Here is a 22,768-nt window from a genome sequence, read left to right as displayed (position 1 = left end):
ACATTGTGGGACAAAAGACATCATGGCTTTGACAGCAGAGGTAACCCGCAAGGATAGATGTTCTGGCATATTGCCCAAGTGGGAAAATATTGGTTCTCTAAATGTTATACTTTATTATATTTTTTAAAAAAAGTATTGCAGGGAGGATCCCGGAAAACACAAGCCAGTTTGTTAAACATCTGTTCTGGGTGAATTGGTGGGATCATTTATTAAAAGCAACACCAAATGCAGCGCACTGAAGAACAAGCCTTGCTGCAGAGGAATCGGCGTACCTTTTGCAAAAGAAAGTCCTGCCTCCTCAGCCTTAACTGTTCTTGGGGTGTGTTGACAAGCACATGGGTAGGAATGGTCCAGTCAGTGCTGGATTTACATATGGGCTGAGTGGGCTGCAGCCCATGGACTCCTAGTCTAGGGAGGCCGTGGCCTCCTGCCAATACACACACACACACACACACACGTAGATTTTACTATCTGGGCCTAGTTGCTTAGTAACGGTAAAGAAGAACGAGGCTTTGTTTTCATGATCAAATGCTATTAAATTTGGACCTCCCCAGGTCTCCTAGTCGAGGGCCTTCCATTGTTTTAATCCAGGCCTGAGTAAATTTAGCAGTCAAGGAGTAGGCAGATTAGTAACTGGTTAAAGAAGAGGAAGCAGAGAGCTAGTAGCAGAAAGCCAGGATTTTGATTTTGTTTGGAGCTCCTTTCCAACTTGTATATTTTTCTTCATCCTTCCTACTGATTCCCATTCTGTCTCACACTCAGTTTTCCTTCCCCTTCCTTAAAGAGGTACGTACAAAGTACCTTCCAGGGTAGTATAAGGTTGTCTTTATTAAAAGCAATGAAATGTACCTGTCAGCAAGGGCTCTCTTGTACTGTATGATAAATATAAGCTACATTTCCATTAATGATTTTATTTTTGTCGGCTTGTTATTCGAGATGTTCTGCTGAGTTTTTAAAAAGCTATATAAACAAATGGTAAGGACGTGGTCACGCTGCAGTTTGTCTTGCTGCTGATAGGCAGCCTCGGCAGGCAAGCAGGCAGAGCAAATGACACAGCGTGGACCAGGTGAGCTGCAGAGGAATAGGCAGGGCAGGCTGGGGCAGCTCCCCAGCAATGGTCCTATTCTACTACCACTGCCTACCTCACACCAACGCTGCTGTTTTGGCCTCAGCAGTGTCGGAGGCCAAGGAGGGAAGCCACAACAAAGCAGGAAGCTTGCTGGAGAGCGGTCCTACTCTGTTCTTCATGTTCCTCTGCAGCTCACCCACGCCATGTTTTGAGATGTCTGTAAGGGGAGCAGGGATGCAATTTGGGCATTCTGTAAGGGAAGGAAGGGGTGGTACCCGCTGCTCAACTTATATTTAAAGTGTGCTGCAATGTTTTCCCACAAAATCACGGAAACGGAATTGTGGAGATGGAAGGAACCCTAAGTGTCATCTAGTTCAAACTCCTGTAATGCAGCAGTCAGCCTGGGGTGGTTCGTTTCTATGTTTTAGGAGACGCTGAGTGGGGAAGCGGTTTATTATTAGAACTGAATAAATGCGTTGACTAAACGGGATTGTCTTCACCGAGTTTTCGCACAAGGTTTTCCCCTCTGAGGTTTTGAGGTCCCTAAATATCAGAGGCCACTAGACAGCTGCTTAGCCTGCCTCCTGGTATATCCAGCCCTCCTGCTGCTTCCCTATAATATTTGGAGGCTACCAAACAGGTGTCATTACTTGTGGCAGGCTGATATGGGAACAGCATTAAGCAAATCCAGGGTGGATTAGTCAGTGAATGAAATGCCAGAAGTACTGTATTAACATGGATGTAAAAATAGCTTTGGCTATTTCAGAGCTTCGGTTGCTCTGTATTAGCTTGCAGGCTCCTTTCCACATTTGAGGCTGCCTGTCACTCTGATAATTTGGAACTCTGGATTCTGACTTGCTTTTTACAGAGGCTCCAAACATTTTTCATTTTGGATCAAAACTGTTTCTGGGTACAGAGAAATACAGTGAGTGCTTCACTCAGGATGCAGATTGGCTGACATTGACAGGTAAATGGAATGGGAATGGTGAGCTGTAGCTGGTGTGGATTAGGGCAGAGTTTGGGTATGTTCCTGTGTGTTCAGTGGATTCGATGAAGAGAGAAGCTATTAATTTCTCATACCTTAATAGTGAATGTTTTAGTGCCATTAACAAATACGTTTAATTACGTTAGATCAAAAGCTTGTTTAATTTCACAGGTGCAATTAACTTCAGAGGTTTTTATCTCCTTAATTTCTGTGTGTGCAGTGGATGTGAGGGAACGGAAGCAGAAAGAAAAGTGGCGCATTTCTCAGACGCTAAATAATGAGCGTTGACATTTTTTAATGATGTTATTAAATCATGATAGGGTTAGGGTCCGCTCAGGATAACCTGTTTCTTGAGCACTCATCCTGGTTTGCTTTCGCAAAGCTCACATGGAGGTTAAATTATATCTGGTTTTTAGTGAGCATGCATTCAGATTTGTTTTCAGAGTGGTTATGCAACAATGAGCATGCATCCTAATTTGCCTGCTTCCCATTAATCATTCATCCATTCCACAGTTTTTGGTACATTTCATCACCACATTCCAAACCGCAAAAGCTCTGTTTTTTAATAAGTGGCTTTGTTGCATTAGGATGTACAAACCTAAAGTTCTGGTGTGCACTTTAATGTCTCCAGCAAAATAGTGACAAGCACTGTTTGCCTTGGATTAAAAACCTGCTTAATTTCACAGGAGAACCTCAGTGGCTTTTATCTCTTTCTTGCATTTGAGATTGCAATTGGACACCCAGAAAGAGATCCAACCCATCCTTTTTTAGGACTTGGAGGTCCAAATTTGCCAGCGTAGTGCATTCTTGGCTTTCGCAATAGTAGCTTATTTTAGGCTATGTTTCAAATGCCCACGTGCTGCTTTTGGGGGAGAAGTCCCACCCATTGCATCATGTGGAACAGTGTGGGACTGGGAGACGGGATCTTTTCACTTTTGTCCATTATCCCATTGAGCGTATTTAGGCACCAGGTTCAGAAGATCATGGTTCACCAGTCTTTTTATGGGAGGCTTGTGGATCTGCTTGCTCTTGGATTTGGTCTCTTAATTGCTCTTCATTTTTGTTGCTGCTGCTGGCTATTTTCTCAGTTTTTTCTTTGGATCTTAATAATAATAATAATAATAATAATAATAATAAAAAATAATAAACCTTTATTGTTACTACACCACCTGTGTGCACCCCCACATACACCTGCTCTAGTGTTGGGTTGGTTTTATTTTGATTTGTTAGCCACTCAGATGATCCCATTTGAGACTGAAGACTATAGGATACTCAACAAATAAATGCTATGGTTGACAGCTCACTCCCATATAAGGACCAAGTGGTGGTGCTGGGGAGCCTTCTCACCTTGGGTAAAATCAACGTAATGCCATGCATTAGCTCAGTCAGCTATTTCCCCCCCTCTTTCCCATCCTCCTTTTGGCTTGGACACCCAACTGTATGAAAAGTTCTGTGCAATTTGCAAGCTTTCATCTTCTTACTTGGTTCATAGAAAAGGTATTGTCTTGCCCATTCTACTTTTGCATTAAATCACCTGGGGTATATATTTTATATTATGGTAAATGGAGAAGAAAGATGCTCCTCTACATATGGCAAATAACACAGCAGATTGTAAGGGGAGGAGGTCATATTTGTCTCGTCCCTGGCCATGGAGGGAATTGCTGATCAAAAAGGCTGCTGTTTTCTTTTCATTTCTTCCACCGGTAAGCAGCCAGGAAAGTTTCTTCTGACCTGTTGGGAGCTTCTTAGTATTGCCCAGCTGCTTTCTCCTGTGATCTTTGGCTGAACTAAACATCTCATAGACTCTGAAGTGCTGAGGTTTCCCAGTGCCCCGACTCCAGGTATCTCCAGCCACCCAGAATGGCTGGGGCAAATAAATCATCATCATCATCATCTGGGTTGTCCAGGGCTTATTAGGCTCCCTATTATGACATTGGCATGACATCAGAGCCGATGAGTCGATGGGAGCCACATAGAGTGACAGTGACACATCAACAGACCATAGGTGCCAGCAGAGCTGAAATCTCTGAAAAAGCATTTTGACAGGTTTAATGGTTGCATTTGCAAGAGCATGAGCAAAGAAGGAAGGTAGCGAACTACTTCAGAGAGTGTTATTGTTGAAGAACTAGCTCAGTCGGTAGAACATGAGACTCTTAATCTCAGGATCGTGGGTTTGAGCCCCATGTTGGGCACAAGACTCCTACATTGCAGGGAGTTGGACTAGATCACCCTTGTGGTCGCTTCCAACTCTAGGTAAAGGGGACCCCTGACCATTAGGTCCAGTCGTGACCGACTCTGGGGTTGCGGCGCTCATCTCGCTTTATTGGCCGAGGGAGCCAGCTTTCAGCTTCCGGGTCATGTGGCTAGCATGACTAAGCCGCTTCTGGTGAACCAGAGCAGCACATGGAAACGCTGTTTACCTTCCCGCAGGAGCGGTACCTATTTATCTACTTGCACTTTGACGTGCTTTCGAACTGCTAGGTTGGCAGGAGCAGGGACTGAGCAATGGGAGCTCACCCCGTCGCGGGGATTCGAACCTCCGACCTTCTGATTGGCAAGCCCTAGGCTCTGTGGTTTAACCCACAGCGCCACCCGCGTCCCAACTCTACAGCTTCCAACTCTACAGCTCAATTATTCATGCAATGTGGTAAGCCAAACTATGGCTTACCGAGATGGCACAAACACACAGGCTGTTGGCTGCATCTTGTGGTTAGCACAGCAAGAGCTTAACTGTGAGACCCAGTTCAGATAACATGCTAGGCTTGGCTTGGCTTAGCTCAGCTCAGCAGAGCACTGCAAGAGAAGGACCAGGGAGGAACAAAGCAGCTATGGAGAGCTTCTTTCCTGCATGTTATCTCAGTCTTATGCAACCTATGTCTCAACTAGGTTTCAAACCTAAATAATTCTGCAGAAGAGGGATGTGTTTTCATTCGTTTCAGCCATAGTTTATAAGAAGACATAACCATGGAAATGCAAGTGAAAATAATATAAATATATTAATGGTTCATCATACTACTTGCTTGGCAGAGAAGTCTTCGTATTACTTTGAGAGTTTTTGCATGGTAGCTCTCCAAAGAGGGGTGGGGGACTGTTCTAACAACTCTCAGCATTCTTAACAAGCTACAGTTCCCAGGATAATTTGGGGGAAGCCATGACTGTCTAAAGTGGCACAATACTGCTTTAAATGCATAGTGCAGATGGGGCGAAACCCTCCAGTACTCCCTCTGCTAAATGAACCTTGTAAAAACAGTGGACCCTCGAGTTACATACTGCTCTGGATACGTACCTTTTGGGTTGCAAACGTGGCAAACCCGGCAGTGTATACTTTCGGGTTTTGCCATGCGCAGAAGCGCTCTGCGTGCCGCACACATGCACAGAAGCACTCTATTGTGCCACATTCGTGCGCAGAAGCAGCACTTCCAGTTACGGACTTTTCAGGTTAAGTATGGACCCCCGGAACGAATTTAATTCGTATCCGGAGGTCCACTGTACAGAGCTGGGCTTTCTCACTACTGAGGAAGGCTGGCAAGCACAAGGAGCGAAAAATTACATTTGCAATATTTCATGAGGATGATTAGCAAAAGTAATTTCGAAAGACTAAAGGCGATCTGAAGGGGAGGCAATTTTAAGATGTGTTCTGTTTTATTAGAACCCACACTGATGTGGGCGTGAACTCTGCATTTCAAAGGAATCGAATAAATCTCATCAAAGGCTTTGATAAACCAGAAATCTGGAAAAGTAATGAGATGCAGTCATGAGAGGCTCAAATGCTAGGTAGGTCGCACCTGGTTGTTTTTGATATGTAGAGTAGCTAAGATATTTAGACGAAAGGAGGTCATAGTTTTGCAGACTTTCTGGGTTGTAGGCATTGAAAATTAAATAAAATTCTCCCCTTTTTTTAAAGCTAGCTTAGGATTTAACCTTTTTTTTTAAAAAAAAAGCTGAGGCTCCAATACTTCGGCCACCTCATGAGAAGAGAAGACTCCCTGGAAAAGACCCTGATGTTGGGAAAGATGGAGGGCACAAGGAGAAGGGGACGACAGAGGATGAGATGGTTAGATGGTGTTCTTGAAGCTACCAGCATGAGTTTGATCAAACTGCGGGAGGCAGTGGAAGACAGGAGTGCCTGGCGTGCTCTGGTCCATGGGGTCACGAACAGTCAGACACGACTAAACGACTAAACAACAACAACAACAAAACAAAAAACTATATTCTTTGTGGACTTTGTATGAATGGAAATTTTGCTTGGATCAGTGATTTAGCACCACACTGCCATTTAGGGTAAAGTTAGTCTAGGGTAGGTTAGAGCTGGTATGGTTACAGCAGGGATAGCCAGTGGAGTGACCTCCAAATTCTCTTGGAACGTCTCCCATCATCCCTGACCTCAAAAAGCTGGGGAAGCAGGGTTGCTTCAGGGATCCGACTTGGCTGAGTTCTCTTCCAAACAGAGCTACTGGTCCTCCAAACCTGTCTTCCCCAACCTAGGGCCCCACTCTCTTCCACATTTTGTACTGCAGCCATTGTTGACTGCATGGAAGGCTACTTCAAAGGCTGCTCTGAACTTAATACCTCTTCAGCAGAGGAAGAAAAACACTCCTAGTAATTACAGTTTCACTTTGCATTAAAACACACACAGTTGCATCTTCTTGAGTTGAAAGCAGTGAAAGCTGGGATTACTGTAGCAGGCTGTTTAAAAGCCAGTCTTGCCAACTGCATTCAGAGATTTAAGAGCCTGTCAAAGGGTTGGCGCTGGGGCTTCGGTAATTGGTGTGCGGATTGCCCACTGCTAGCTATTTTTCTTTGGCGGTGTTTTCATCGTTGGGTGAGTTTAAAAATGAACGAGAGGCAAGCTCAGTTTTCTTGAGGTAGTCTGCATTAGCTGTATGCAGTGATGGACCAATTCTGGGCTCGGAATAATTTTCCGTGTATATTTATTCATTTAGAAAACCGGCTCAATTTAAGCTGTTTTCTAAATATGGAAATAAATGGCGGGAATTATTGTGAGCCCAGTTCAAACCTCATTGGGATCCCAATGTTTCCAGAAGTGTGACGGGTTCTGAAAACTTCCCTAGTCTGCACCCATGAGACCCTCTGGCCTGTTGACATCTTTCCCCTATCTGGTCTGGAAGCAGTGGCAGAGAAGTTGTTGGAAGCCTGCCTGATAGTATCATAGAATCATAGAGTTGGAAGAGACCACAAGGGCCATCGAGTCCAACCCCCTGCCAAGCAGGAAACACCATCAGAGCACTCCTGACATATGGTTGTCAAGCCTCTGCTTAAAGACCTCCAAAGAAGGAGACTCCACCACACTCCTTGGCAGCAAATTCCACTGTCAAACAGCTCTTACTGTCAGGAAGTTCTTCCTAATGTTTAGGTGGAATCTTCTTTCTTGTAGTTTGGATCCATTGCTCCGTGTCCGCTTCTCTGGAGCAGCAGAAAACAACCTTTCTCTCTCCTCTATGTGACATCCTTTTATATATTTGAACATGGCTATCATATCACCCCTTAACCTCCTCTTCTCCAGGCTAAACATGCCCAGCTCCCTTAGCCGTTCCTCATAAGGCATCGTTTCCAGGCCTTTGACCATTTTGGTTGCCCTCCTCTGGACACGTTCCAGTTTATCAGTGTCCTTCTTGAATTGTGGTGCCCAGAACTGGACACAGTACTCCAGGTGAGGTCTGACCAGAGCAGATAACTGCTGGAATATTGCTACAACCACTGCCTGGGAAATGTGATTTCCATGATGCCCAATGCCCCTATTGGGGACTTGGGCACCCTAAAAAAATCACATACCCAGGCTCCCTGGCACACTAAATTGCAGCAGTCACCAGAAAGGAGAGATGCTTCTAGTGAGAACGGTTAGAAGAGGGGTCAGCAAACTTTTTCAGCAGGGGGGGGGCGGTCCACTGTCCCTCAGACCTTGTGGGAGGCTGGACTATATCTTGGGGGGGGGGGAATGAACGAATTCATATGCCCCACAAATAACCCAGAGATGCATTTTAAATAAAAGCACACATTCTACTCATGTGAAAACACGCTGATTCCTGGACCTTCCACAGGCCGGATTTAGAAGGTGATTGGGCTGGATTCGGCCCCCAGCCTTAGTTTGCCTACCCATAGGTCAGAAGCTGGGAAGGAAGCAGGTGGGGAAGATTGCATTTCAAGCTGGAGAAGATATTGTAGAGCGTCAATACTCTTTTTGGATTGAAGGAGAGCATTAAAAGTTGTGGAGGTTCATATTCTGAACTAAAATATCACCCACTTCTAGAAAAGAGAACTCTGTAAATATCAAACAAAAATGAACAAGGGCAAGAGCAACTTCCTTATGACAGAGAGAGGCTTTTGTGACTGTTTGGTTAGAACAATTATGAAAAGTGGGAACAGGAAAAAGTTTTGCGCATGGCGTGAAGAGAAGGGTGTTTTTTCTCATGATGGTGGAACTTCTGAGTTATCCAGAGAAATTGGCTTAAATGAAACAAGTTTTGTTGTAGCACATTTAGGGATGTAAAAAGAACATGAAGACAAGCCTGCTGGATCAGGCCAAAGGCCCATCTTGTCGAGCAGCCTGTTCTCACAGTGGTCAGCCAGATGCCTGTGAGGATCCTGAACTCAAGTGCGCTCCTCCCCTCCTGCAGTTTCCAGCAACGGGCATTTAGAAGAGTAGAGTTTGGATTTGATATCCCGCTTTATCACTACTCTAAGGAGTCTCAAAGCGGCTAACAATCTCCTTTCCCTTCCTCCCTCACAACAAACACTCTGTGAGGTGAGTGGGGCTGAGAGACTTCAGAGAAGTGTGACTTGCCCAAGGTCACCCAGCAGCTGCATGTGGAGGAGCAAGCAAGCGAACCCAGTTCACCAGATTACGAGTCCACCGCTCTTAACCACTACACCACACTGGCTCCCATTACTGGCTCCAAAGCATTACTGCCTTTGACAGAGCCAGAGCATAACCATTATGTCTAGCATGCAGCCATTGATGGGAGGCCCATGCAGAGGTAGGGGCAGCTGGGTAAACTTGCCCCAGGCCTCAGAGGGCTAAACAGGCTGGGGGAGCTGGCAGGGGCTTGCCAGATATACTACCATGTCAAGAATACCCTGCACTTCTCAGTGGACTGGGTACGTAATGAGTGAAACTGCCATGTTTGTCCTTATGTACTGCAAGGCTGCAATAGTAAAATCTGGACCTGCTTTACTGCTTACTAGTGTGTCGCGTCAGGTCATGGGTAGGTAAACTAAGGCCCGGATCCAGCCCAATCGCCTTCTAAATCCAACCCACAGATGGTCCGGGAATCAGCATGTTGTTACATGAGTAGAATGTGCCCTTTTATTTAAAATGCATCTCTGGGTTATTTGTGGGGCATAGGAATTTGTTCAATTTTTTCCCCAAAATATAGTCCGGCCCCCCACAAGGTCTGAGTGACAGTGGACTGGCCCCCTGCTGAAAAAGTTTGCTGACCCCTGGATTTGGTGGTGCATCTCATGGACAAGACTCCCACCCCATTCATCAAGCTCTACATGGGCCTGATTGATGCTCTTATCCTCTGTGAAATTCTCTAATCTGTTTCAGAATCATCCATGTTGATAGCCATCACTGCCTCATGCGGAGAGTGGTTTCCATAGTTTAGCTTTGTGCTGCATGAAGAAGGGACACGTGCTGTGGTCCAAACCACTGGACCTCTTGGGCTTGCCAATCAGCAGTTCGAATCCACACGACGGGGTGAGCTCCCGTTGCTCTATCCCAGCTCCTGCCAACCTGGCAGTTCGAAAGCACGCCAGTGCAAGTAGATAAATAGGTATTGCTGCGGCGGGAAGGTAAACAGCATTTCCGTGCACTCTGCTTTCCGTCACGGTGTTCCGTTGCACCAGAAGCGGTTTAGTCATGCTGGCCACATGACCCAGAAAGCTGCCTGTGGACAAACGCTGGCTCCCTCGGCCTGAAAGTGAGATGAGCATCACAAACCCATAGTCGCCCTTGTCTGGACTTAACCGTCCAGGGGTCCTTTACCTTTACCTTTTCTTACCCCACAACTTCAGTGCCTATGAGTTTGGCAGCACAGTAGCAGCAACCTACAACAGGAGCTCTACAAGTCAAAGGGCATGAATAATGTGCCAAGCTTGTGTGCAGTCAGCTTAGGGATTTACTCGTAGCTCAGTGGCAGAGCTTTTGCAAAACATCTCGGGCTCAATCCCTTCCAGGCACAGCTGGGCAAGGCCCTCATCCTGATCTGTATATGAGGCTGCTTCCCATGTCTCCCTGCTTCAGATCTTAAACCAATGCAGCAGACAAAGCCCTAGGAGGCGAGCTGTGTCTGAAATCTCAGTCGCACAGCATGGCCTGCAGTTTTAGAAGTTGCCATGGTCAAATAAACTGCTGCACCATCTTTTGTTAGGAGCTCAGGCGTGTGTTTGGGTTATGTAACGGTGAGAACGAATGCTGCCCTGCCCATGATGCGCCCTTTTCACAATTGTACATGGCGTGTGCAGCGGGATTAACATCAGTGGTGAAGCAGAAACACAAAAATAGAATCTGAATAATGAATGTGCCGGAGGGCAGAACAGTCTCCTCCTCTGCTATATCCATCTGCCACTGTTGTCCTAAGCTGCACTGCCTTTAAGCTGGTTCTGCTATTTCTGTCCCCTTCGCCACATATATAGAAAAGCCGGCGCTGTGTGTCTGGTTTTGCTTTGTCAGAAACCTTAGAGTCCCGACCGTTTCAGAGTCTTAACAGTGATGTGGCAAATTTCATAAATAAAAGGCAGCAATAATAGGATTGGCAGGACACATGATGCTGTCATAGCAGGCCTTACATAGCCAGGGGGGTGGAGCAGGGATGGAGGGGAGAAGCAGATCGACCATAAAGCCCTTACTTAGGCTGATTGTATTTGTCCGCATGCAGTGACTATTCTGTTGAGATTGAGTCAGGGGATTTTCTGTCTGGATGCTGCTGTTCTGAAAATGGTTCCTAATTTGAAGAGAGAGAGAGAGAGAGAGAGAGAATGTGTCTGTGTGCAAAACTCCACAGGGGTAAATCTGCTAGTGTTTCCAGATCCACTTGTGCATCCGTACCAGGGGTGCAAACTTGCATAAAATATTGGGGAGGGCAGGTAAGCCCTGTCCCGCATAGTCAATCACATGATGGGGCTCACCCCATACCATTTGAATGGCAGTGCCCAAATATTTTATGGGAGAGCCTTGGCCCCTAGGAATTGGCTCCTATGATCTGTACACAGCTATATACATGAACCTTCCATGTGTGTTCACAGAAGAAGTATTGCAGGAGCCTTCCAGACTTGCCATTATTTTTGTGAGAGAGATCCATGCACGATGAAAGTGGATTAAAGCGCTCTGTTGCCCTAGTGCAACAAATCCTCTTAACCCCCCCCCAACCTTTTGTGGTTAGGAAAGTGACAAGGAGGTGCACTGAAAAGTGTGGGTAGATAAAAATATTAACCGGAAGGCATGCAAGCACCCGAAAGCAAATGAAGACGTCTGCTCATTGGTCATACGGCTGCCCTGTACACATTTAAGAACGAATGCTCAGTGAAGACTGGATCTATTTGAACCACTGTGTAAGCTTTGTGTGAACAATTCAGGATGAATGGTGAATAAACAGGTTGCCTGGAGACCCATCTCACAGTGCAAGTGTTGGATACACCAAAGAGTAACAGGGGGATTGGGAGGGGTCTTCCAATCCAAACTCTCAGGCTGGTGGCTGAAGTGTCTTGTGAAGCAAGGTGGAGGCATTCCAGTTATCAGTGGGAGAAACTTTCTAGAAAATACCTCATTTCTTACTCTCCCAGATTTAACTAAGGACCTCTGCTTGCATTTGGTAGGGTAAGGCTTCTGTGGAGTTAATTTAACTCTTTGCACTTAGGGTAATCCCAAGGTTCATTCTGTAAATCGGTTCTTGAGCAGCAGGACGATTCCCAGTAAAACAGCTACTGTAGATATTTAACAAGAATCACAGGAGCTTCCACTGTTGGAGAGATGCTTTGTTTGACCCACTGTGGCTTTCTCCCAGTTTCTTGCAGTGGAACCACTCTCATTGCTCAGAACAAAGCCAACATAAATACTTCATTCACCTTGGGAAATGTGGAAGCTGCCTTATATGAAGTCAGCGCTGTCTAGCTCAGCATTATCCACACTGACTGGCAGCTGCTCTCCAGGGTTTTAGGCAGGGGAGCTGCCCAGCTTTGCCTGGAGATGCCAGGGATTGATCCTGGGGGCTTGTGCATGCAAAAGCAAGACGCTCTGCCCCTGCGCTACGGCCCTTTCCCCATGCAGAATTGCAGTTCATCTGAGCTTCTTGGTAACATTAGATGAGCTGCTTGGTCTTTGCAGTGGAATCTTCAAGATGCTTTGTTTAGATCTTTGCATTGCTGTTACCTTTCCTAACTCTTTGTGTAGGATTGCTCTGGGCTCATAACATTGTCTCCTGGTGTGCTATTTACTGTAGTCAAATATATATTTGCTTTGCTCAGAAAAACCCACCAAATCAGCTAAGTAGGCTACATTAGCATACATGGCTAAGGGTTAAACTGCTAAGGGTTGCCCATGCCTAAGGCTGACACATTTTTACAAATAAACCCCAAACTAAAGCCCCACTAAAAAAGGAGAGGCTGGAAAGAAGAGAGGGAGGGAAATAGATGGGTGGAACCCCATAAGTGTTCTGGGAACACATTCTAGACCTGACAGTTGGCAGGGAGAGTGGTTGAAGTTCTTCAAGTAAGCAGAGGGTTTGGTCTCATTCACAGACAAAACAAACAAGTAAAAATGAGCAGTTGGTCTGGAGGAGCAAAGGTCATGCTCAAGAGTGGGGAGAGGGGACCTGTGGCTATCCAGATGTTGCTGAACTCCCATCCCCCTTAGCCATTGTGGCTTCCTGGGGCTGCTGGGAGTTGATGTTCTGGAACATCTAGCAGGCCAAAGATTCCTCACCCTGGGTCTAGTGCAGGAACTGGTTATGATCTGTGGTCCTCCAGATGTTGTTGGTAAAGGTAAAGGGACCCCTGACCATTAGGTCCAGTCATGACCGACTCTGGGGTTGCGCGCTCATTTCGTTTTATTGGCCGAGGGAGCAGGCATACAGCTTCCGGGTCATGTGGCCAGCATGACTAAGCCGCTTCTGGCGAACCAGAGCAGCGCACGGAAACGCCGTTTACCTTCCCGCTGGAGCAGTACCTATTTATCTACTTGCACTTTGATGTGCTTTCGAACTGCTAGGTTGGCAGGAGCAGGGACCAAGCAATAGGAGCTCACCCCGTCGCGGGGATTCGAACCGCCGACCTTCTGATCGGCAAGTCCTAGGCTCTGTGGTTTAACTCACAGCGCCACCCGCACCCCTAGATGTTGCTGGTCTCCAACTCTAATCATCCATGGCCATGCTGCCTGTGGCTGATGGGTGTTGTGGTCAACAACAACTGGAGGGACACAGATTATAGCCACCCCTGGAATAGGAGCGTATTTTGGAAACGAGGCTTGAAAGATGCCGTGGCGCAAGGCCACAGAGATTGTAACTCGGTAGGTAAGTGTCGGGAAAATAGGAATACTGAGATAGTTAAGAAGTTAAACAAGCACAGCTGAAAGGTTTCCAGGGCCAGGCTCTGTACACCTCTGGTTCTCACGAAGAAGCGACTGAGCTGCTGAAAGGATTATTTAATGGGTTATGTAAAGCTATCTCCCTGCCCTCGTGAAAGGGAAGAGAGCACAGCAGCTCTGTTCCTCCAGCAGATGCTTGCTGATATGGGCTGAGGGATGCTGGTGACCCACCGATAGCCTTGCAACCTCTCGATGCCTTGTTAAGAGGAGGAAACAGGAGAGAGTGAGCAAGTTCCCTGATTACTTGGAGTAGTGCTAAAGTGCAGAATGCAACTGGTGATGATTTCTAAAACAGCAGAGGGAGAAAAAGCGACTGCTCAGTGGGAACGCTTGGAACCATTAAGCAAAGGCTTTAACTGGTTTTTATTCTTTTGCACCTCCCTCCTCTTAGGAACACATTACATTTGTGAGAAGGCTCAAGGAGGGGTGAAGTAACTGCAGTTCGTTAATCCTTCGCTGCGACTTCCGTGCTGCTGAAGAAAGGGTGGTGTTTTCATCGCTCGTCTTCCTCTTCTGTCAGCATCCAGCCTTTGCCTTCACCCTCCGGTGCCAGCTTTCTACCAACAATGGCAGCGCCAAAGAGCACAGGTGTGTTATTTGCGGCAGGGATCCGAGGAAGCACCCCGACACTTCAAAGCCGCAGCAGGAGTGTTGCCGGCTAAAGAACATAGCGATGAAAGAATCGCAGCTTTCGGCTCTTGAACTGGGACCTGAATCAAGGAGGGAGGATCTGATCATCTCCTGCCTGATGAGGTCAGCTGTTCAAAGGGACCTGGACATATTCAAAGCAGCAGCAGCAGCTGAGTCAAGCACTTTGTTTGTATGCCTGGAGAGAGAGTGTGAGAAAAGGATGCCCTTGTATTTTGCACAGCCCTCCTTGCTTTTGTGATGTAGAGTTTACACCTTTAATTGCAAATCTTCCATTAAGCCTGCAGATGGTGACCCTTGTTGAAGTGGCTGCTTAAATGTGGATACAAGTTGGGTCTTCGCTTCCTAAGTTTTATTTGGAGGAAACAGAGTGATGCATTTGCTGGAAGATAAGGCCGCGAATAAAACTTAGTGCTGAGCCCGATGCCTTAGAGCAATCTCTAGCTTTCTGTTTTAAATGGTCACGGGCTTTGTCATGTCTGCATCCGTGTCGCCGAGGTCTTCCCGCAGAGCAGCTCACTAAAGCCGATGGATCCGTGATCGCCCCCTGGACTATGACCACAGGATATGCGAATGGCGGTCTAGGGAGCCACCGGTATGTTAGATGGAACCGGGAAGACAGTGCGGAGGACTATACAAAGAGCGAGGTCTACGCAGAGGATGAGCAGGGCAGGCAACGCCGGTTGACGCCTTTGGAGAAACTGACTCTGGATATGTCCCAGGATGAAAAGGTGGTTAAAGAGTTAACTCTGGGGAAGAGGATTGGGTTTTACCGCATCAGAGGGGAAATAGGGAGTGGGAACTTCTCCCAAGTGAAGCTTGGAATCCATGCTCTGACCAAAGGTAGGCTCTGCGGTGTGTGGAACAAGCGGTTGTGTGGGGTTGTATATACAAGGTGTTTCCAGATGGGTGCATCAGACACATGTAAGGTTTTTTTGGGGGGTGGGCGTTCCTACAGCATCGTGTCATTGGCATCCAAATGCCAGGCTATATATCTCCCCCTCCCTCCCAATTTCACCCAGATTTATCCTTTCCCGAGGAAAATCCAGTAAATAAATAAATAAGTAAGTAACTTGTTTGCAACATCTCATTGATCGGTTTGCAAATTCAGCTCCTGTCTGGAAGCACCCATAGAACAGATAACTAAGTGGGGCAGTGGGTGGATGCACAATGTAATATGCCATCCCTTGAGTAAGTATTGAAGGCCGTGTCCTGAGCAGGCTCATGTACCGTCTGCCTCGCATGCCAAGACCAGAGAGTTAAAAGTGAGTTCACTGCGCTTTTGAGCATGCTTCTGAACATCCTCTTGGGACAGAGAACAGCTAAGATGGGAGACTTCCCCTCCTCCTCTACCTGTTTTCCAGGACATGTTGTTTTTGTCAGGAATGACTATTCCATTCAGTATTCATGATGATACCAAGGAGCGTTGGTTATATTAGAACAGGACTGGGCAGCCCCTTCAGAAGTTTATGCCAATTTTACTAGCTGGGTGGGTGGGAGAAATTAGGAGCTTTAAGCTGGTGGGTGGACAAAGGCAGAGCCCAAAGTGAGCTAGGCTGAAGCCAGAAGTGGGTCGGAACAGCCCTCCTGCCCCCCTCTCCTTCCCCTTCATCATGCATTCATTCTCTTCTGCATACACTGCTCCCACTAACCTTTCTTTCCATTTCTAGATCACAGGCCAAGCATTATAGAAATGAGAACCATCTGCTGATGGTACTATAAATCTGGGTGGGAAACCTGTGGCCTTTCAGATTCTGTTGTTGGACTACAACTCCCATCATTCCCTGACCACCGGCCATGGTGACTGGGGATGATGGGAGCCAGAGTCCAACAACAACGTCTGGAAGGCCACATGTCCCTTCCAGCTCTATGATTTATATGATTTTTATCTGCAGAAGTGCCTTCATCCTCCTAGAATTTGGATGTGAGCACTATTATCAGTTGTTCTTTATCCCAAACGTGCCTCTGGGGTCTTCTGACTCTGCTGTATGTGTTATCTCCCGTTCTGAGTTTAAGTCACACTGAAGCTCTTTAGCGTTTATATTTTTGCCCGTGTGTGTCACTTTCTCTGTATTTGCAATTCCTGCTGATACCATGTTTGTGTGTCTGTAGCAGTTAGAAAGTCTCTCCTTGCTCACATCAGATTAATTGAAACCCCCCCTCCCCCATCCCATCCTGTGAACCCAGACCTTCACCTCCTGGGAACTGGATTCATAGGGCAATGGCAACAAAAGAAAGAGTGCGGGTGTGCTTTATACAGCAAGGATTAAAGAGAGCATTTGAGCATTTGAAAATGGGAGCCGAGGTGTTGCCAGCAGAAGAATGTAGTGATGGAAATTCCAGCTCAATTGCTGAATTATAATTAAACGAACTTGTAATTATTGCAGTGTTATTTCTTAGGAGCAGAGCGGGGTGTGTGTGTGTGTGTGTGTGTGTGTGTGTACGTACTAACTTTGCAGTGTTAGCAGTTACAGCAGTAGGATATACAGGGGAAATTAACCTGGTGAAAGGAACGCTGAGGTTTGCAGCCTGTTGTCCTGTTGGAAATATAAATAAATAATTTGCTGGTACAGCCGTACTTTGGAAGTCGAACGGAATCCGTTCCGGAAGTCCGTTTGACTTCCAAAATGTTCGAAAACCAAATCACGGCTTCTGATTGGCTGCACGAAGCTCCTGCAGCCAATCAGAAGCTACAGAAGCCCTGTTGGACGCTCTGGTTCCAAAAGAACATTTGCAAACCGGAACAATCACTTCCGGGTTTGTGGAGTTTGGGAGCCAAAACATCCAAGTTCCAGGGCATTCAAGATCCAAGACTTTTGTCCTGTAAGTCATGCAGTTAATGACTTCCAGCGGGCTCCACTTTCAGATCTGGTTTCTTGGGGTTTCAGATGACTCATCATTATCCTTCCAAGATAATTATGGTGCATGAAACCACCAAGTGGGGTCATCCAGAGCTTTGGAGTATGTTGTCAGTAATATGCTGATGACGCACAGCTCTGCTTCTTCTTTACATCTGAGGGTGTAGCAGTGGGTGTGCTGGACCGTTGTCTTGCCTTGGTAATGGACTGAGAGCCAACAAACTGAAGCTCAATCCAGATTAGACTGAGACACTGTTAGTGAATGGTTCCCTAGACCCATATGGATGGGAGGTTGCCTGATCTGGATGGGGTTACACTCCTTCTGAAGGAGCAGGTATGCAGCTTGGAGTACTTCTGAATCTTTTGCTGTTGATTGAGGGTCGGGTGGCCGCAGTGGCAAGGAGTGGCTTCCATCAGTTTCAGCTGGTGGCCCAGCTGTGCCCCTGTCTGGGCAGGGATACACTAACTTACGTTGTCTGTGTTCTAGTAACCTCTGTGTTAGATTACTGCAATGTGTTATATGTAGGGCTGCTTCTGAAGATAGTTCGGAAACTTCAGCTGGTGTGGTTGGTTTGAGGGTATAACCCTGGCTGCCAATAAGTTTCTGGGCCCAGTTCAAAGTGCTGGTTTTGATCTATAAATCTCAGGACTGCAGTACAGTGGTAACTCGGGTTACATACACTTCAGCTTATATACGCTTCAGGTTACACACTCCGCTAACCCAGAAATAGTGCTTCAGATTAAGAACTTTGCTTCAGGATAAGAACAGAAATCGTGCTCCAGCGGCACGGCAGCAGCAGGGAGGCCCCATTAGCTAAAGTGGTGCTTCAGGTTAAGAACAGTTTCAGGTTAAGAACAGACCTCCGGAACGAATTAAGTACTTAATCCGAGGTACCACTGTACCTCAAAGACCACCTCTCCCCATATAAACTGACCCAGAACCTGCAATTATCACCTGAGGCTCTTCTTTGTGTGGCTCCTCCATGAGTGTTTTGGAGGGTGGCAACATGAGAACAGGCCTTTTCTGCAGTGGCTCCCCATTTGTGGAACGCTCTCCCCGGGGAGGCTTGCCTGACGCTTTTTGTTACATATCTTTAGGCGCCAGGCAAAAACGTTTCTCCGTAACTAAGGCTTTGGCTGATTAACATTCTATGGCTTTTTAAATGTTTGTGGGAGGGAAGGGGTTATTGGTTTGCTTTTGTTCTCGTTTGTGTTTTTATGTAGTAAACTGCCCTGTGATCTCTGGATGAAAAGTGGCATGCTAATTTAACAAAAAATAGTAATAAGAGGGAATCCTGTATCTCTCTGCTAAAAAACTGTATCAGTAACTGAAGCTCCACTCACGTGCCTGCCTGAATTCTGTGTCCCTGCATGTGCAACAAAAGAACATCCTAGTATTTGGCTCCTTTTCCAGATGATACCTGGCGTGCCAATTGCAAGCTGTGTTTCAAACGGTTGCATCAGCAGCTAGGATTAGAGAGACTCTTGTCACTGATGGCACAGACAAGGTTATAGCAACCTTTCCTTCTAAAAGTGTCTGGCTAGCTGGATTCTCAGGATGACCTGATCTCTCCTCCCTAAACTTCTTAAAGTGCAGAACCAAGGCTGCAAGAAGCAAAATGTGGTGAGGGAAAATTGGGCCATGGATGAAGTGCAAAATCTGATTTGTTATTTCTTTTGGTCTTGCCTAGCCTTGGAACATTCCCCCCCCCACCCTACCTTTTTTCTGTAAATGATGTGCTTGAAAAGAACCCCGAATAAGAAAAGGCCTTTTGTTTCCCACTGTGTTGCTTGGCCTTTGTTTTTTCTCTTGTGGTGAGAATAGTGTTTTAAATTTACAAAACACAAGAAACATCTTGCAGTGCCTCTGAAGCTTTCTTAACAGCAATTGAACTTTGGGGATATTTAATAATTATGTGTTGCTGTTTTATTGTTTATTGGAGGGGAATAACCTCCATATGTGCTACCCTGAGCTTCTTGGGAAAGGTGGGGTGTGGCTCAGTCTCTTTTGTGGGGTGAAGATATTCATGATCTCTCGGAAACGGGCTGTAGTCTGTTTCAATTGCAACAGTGATCATGTTTGCTGCAGTGGAAACCTGGTTTGCAATGCAATCCTATACATATTTACTTGAAAGTGAGCACCACTGTGCTCAGTGGGTCTTGCTTGCCAGTAAGTGTGTGTTGGGTTGCAGCAACAATAGAGTTGAATACAGCCTTCGCCAACCTAGCACCCTCCAGATATTTGGGGCTGTAACAGCCTTCAGCTGCAGCCAGCATCATTGCACAGATAGGAATGGTAGTCTGATTGCTGTGTATCAGAAAAACAACACAACACAGCTCAGTTCTGTTACAAATAATGTGGATTCTATATTCCGTTCAAGTTCTTTTATTATTGTATTAAGTCCTGTTTAAATACAGCTGCCTCATCAAAGCAAAAAATAAAACAAAGTGGAATGCAGATCCGTTTTGGCCTGTGACGCAGAGAGGCTGCTTAGGGTCCCTTACAGTTGTGCATATGTGGAGGCCAAGGCCTGCTAGAGGATTTGATGGCTGCTCTGCATGGTTCTTGCCATATTGAGCAAAGTTTCAGTTTCAGTTTCAAAGCCTGGTTAGTATGTGTAAATTTCTCACACGAGTCCTCACAACTCCTGGGGGGAACTGCTCTTTAGTGCTCAATCGTAGCAAACGGTAATTCAGGTTTTCTCCAGATTAACATTTGCTCAGATTTAGAGCTAAAGAGTGGGTTTTCTTGGGGGGAAGGAGTGGGGCAAGGGGGAAAGGGCAAGTCAAAAAGGACAAGTGGAAGTGGGGACGAGCCCCTGAACTGAGCATGGAAGAAACCTACTTATCTGCCAGCACAAACCACTTCACTGCATTGTCATGTGGTAATGTGAACATCCCCTTGGGCACTGAAGACCTGCTGCCAGTTAATTTATGGGGCTAGATGGACAACTGTGCTGACCCAGTATACTTCTATTTATTATAAACATTTCTAAAGCACCCTTCATCCAAACAGAACCGAGGGTGCTATGCAATAACAAAACAGCTGCCTATGTTCCTCCTCTTTTAATAGGTGAGTACATTACATCCATGCCAACTGTTAGAAGAATTTTGTATTCAGATGTAATTATACAAGATGTAGCAGAGGAAAGCAGAGGGAGGGGACATAGCTCAGTGGCAGAGCAGAACCTTCCACCTCAAGTCCCAGATTTAGCTTGTGTTATTTCCAGTTACAGTGGTACCTCAGGTTAAGTACTTAATTCATTCCTATGGTCTGTTCTTAACCTGAAACTGTTCTTAACCTGAAGCACCACTTTAGCTAATGGGGCCTCCTGCTGCTGCCATGCCGCCGGAGCACGATTTCTGTTCTCATCCTGAAGCAGAGTTCTTAACCTGAAGCACTATTTCTGGGTTAGCGGAGTCGGTAACCTGAAGCGTATGTAACTAGAGGTACCACTGTAAAAGGATCTTAGGTAGCCTCGATGGGAAGGCCATCTGCCTGAGGCTCTGACGATCTCCCGCAAGTTGCAACAGATAGTCTTGAGCTTGCTGGATCAAGGCTGTTCATATGACTTTTCTTCCTTTCTTAATCATGGTATCAGCTGCCCTTACTAACCCTATGCAATCAAACCACTGTCATTCCAGAAAAGGTAGCCATTAAGATTTTGGACAAGACAAAATTAGACCAGAAGACGCAGAGATTACTCTCCCGTGAGATTTCCAGCATGGAGAAGCTGCACCACCCAAACATCATCAGGCTTTATGAGGTCATGGAGACACTCTCCAAGCTGCACCTGGTGATGGAATATGCCAGTGGAGGGGAGCTATTTGCGAAAATCACGACAGAGGGGAAATTATTGGAAGTGGAGAGTAAACACATCTTCTCCCAGATTGTGTCTGCTCTTAAGCACATGGTAAGTTCATTATTTTGGTCCCTTCAGGAGCTCTGCATTTCCCTGTGTGTGTCCCACTTTAAAGAGAAGCAGGATTAGTTTGTGATATCCATCAGTCTGTTAGGAGCAATAAAAGAATATTATGTCCACATGGCAAGTGGCTCCAGCTTAGTGTGCCTGCGTATGAACAAACATTTGCTTTAGGTGCTTTTCTGCAGCTTGAGGTACGTTTTGTGTGGAATATCTTTTGCTGGAAACACGTGACCACCATGGGAGTGCAAGCAGTTTGTGTGTCTGTGTAAGCTCTGCTGTAATGTGTTCAGGGGCTATTTAACAGCTCTGATTTTTCAGGCCTATAGCCAGAAATGTTGTGATGAGGATCCTACGTGGGTGGGGATTCATTACAGAATAGGAAGAACATACAGGTAGCTTGATAAAGAGCTCATAACTGCTTAATTGTATTAATATTTAGAGGGCAACTGGGCAGAATGCTGCCTTTGTCCTTTTCTGCATGTCTCCACAAACAAAATGGCTATAAAATTATTGGGATGTGGGAGGCAGGGGAAGAAGGGTTAAATGAAAGCTAAACGTTCAGGTAGGGGCTTGGATTGGAATAGCTTTCAGTGGTCCATACCTTCCTTCTCCTGTTCTGCGGCTACAGCCCTGCTGGTGCTTTTGTACAAACGACTAGCTAAAATATACCGTACTTTTCTTTTAAAAGACTAATCATTCTTATTTTAAAACACTTCCACTTTTTCATTTGCAGCACAGTGGAAAACATTTATGAAAGCTAAACATTAATTTTTATTCTTTGTTCTGCAGCATGAGAGCAACATAATTCACCGGGACCTGAAAGCTGAAAACGTATTTTATACCAGTAACACCTGTGTGAAAGTGGGGGATTTTGGATTCAGCACGATAAGTAAGAAGGAGGAAACGCTGAGCACTTTTTGCGGCTCCCCTCCTTACGCTGCCCCAGAGCTCTTCAGGGACGAAAGCTACGTTGGGGCATATGTGGATATCTGGGCACTCGGAATTCTTCTGTATTTTATGACGACCGGGATGATGCCCTTTCGAGCAGACACAGTGGGAAAACTGAAGAAGACTATTCTCGAGGGGATGTATGTCCTGCCGCCGTTCCTCTCGGAATCTTGCCAGAAGCTGATTCGGGGAATCCTGCAGCCAGTACCATCGGAACGCTATTCTATTGAGTACATTATGAACAGCGAATGGATGAAAGGAGTGGAGTATCCAAAGCCCCTGGAACCTTTCAAACTGGATCCAAAGTACTTGTCGGGGAGTGGAACCCTCGGAGAGGAAGACGCCGAAGTGAAAAAAATCTTGAACAATTTGGGGATCACAGAGGAGCACATTCAGAACAACCGCGGGAGAGCTTCCCACAGCTCAGTAACTGGGATCTACCGAATTATTTTGCACAGGGTGCAAAAGAAAAGGGCCGTGGAAGCGGTTCATATAATCAGCCAACCGGAATTCAGGGAGCAAGAGTCAAAGAAAGAGCAGTCTACCTATCGCGGCCTCAAACACTCATCTAAGCTCTGTTTGATTTTATAAAAAATGCAGCTGTCTTGGTGTTTGGCAAACTTTGCCGAGACCTCTTTGTCTGCTACCAGTCAGCTCTTGTTCTTAGCATTTTTGTAATTTTGAATTAAATTTAAAAAAAGATGCCTTAAAATTCCTCATGTAAGATGCACATTC

The 22,768-nt window shown here is 46.1% G+C and overlaps 1 protein-coding gene across 4 annotated transcripts in view; it reads left to right on the top strand.

Moving 5' to 3' along the window:
- The window catches only part of NIM1K (NIM1 serine/threonine protein kinase), a 28,646-nt gene extending 5,878 nt beyond the window's left edge, over nt 1–22,768 (top strand). For 2 of the 4 annotated variants that reach the window (XM_083466138.1, XM_083466136.1), the window contains exons 2-4: nt 14,045–15,144; nt 20,805–21,073; nt 21,875–22,768. In XM_083466138.1, the coding sequence (XP_083322264.1) occupies nt 14,856–15,144; nt 20,805–21,073; nt 21,875–22,624 (1,308 nt within the window). In that variant the 5' untranslated portion in view covers nt 14,045–14,855 and the 3' untranslated portion in view covers nt 22,625–22,768. Of the gene's footprint in view, nt 1–4,040; nt 4,143–5,435; nt 5,829–14,044; nt 15,145–20,804; nt 21,074–21,874 lie in introns of those variants that run through there. The other 2 variants (XM_083466135.1, XM_083466137.1) reach the window with 2 other exon arrangements.

The sequence above is a fragment of the Podarcis liolepis genome (genome assembly GCF_965112155.1).
Source record: "Podarcis liolepis genome assembly, chromosome: 11".
Lineage (NCBI taxonomy): Eukaryota > Metazoa > Chordata > Lepidosauria > Squamata > Lacertidae > Podarcis > Podarcis liolepis.
Note: the sequence above shows the minus strand (reverse complement) of the source record. Positions and strands in the feature narration are given on the sequence as shown.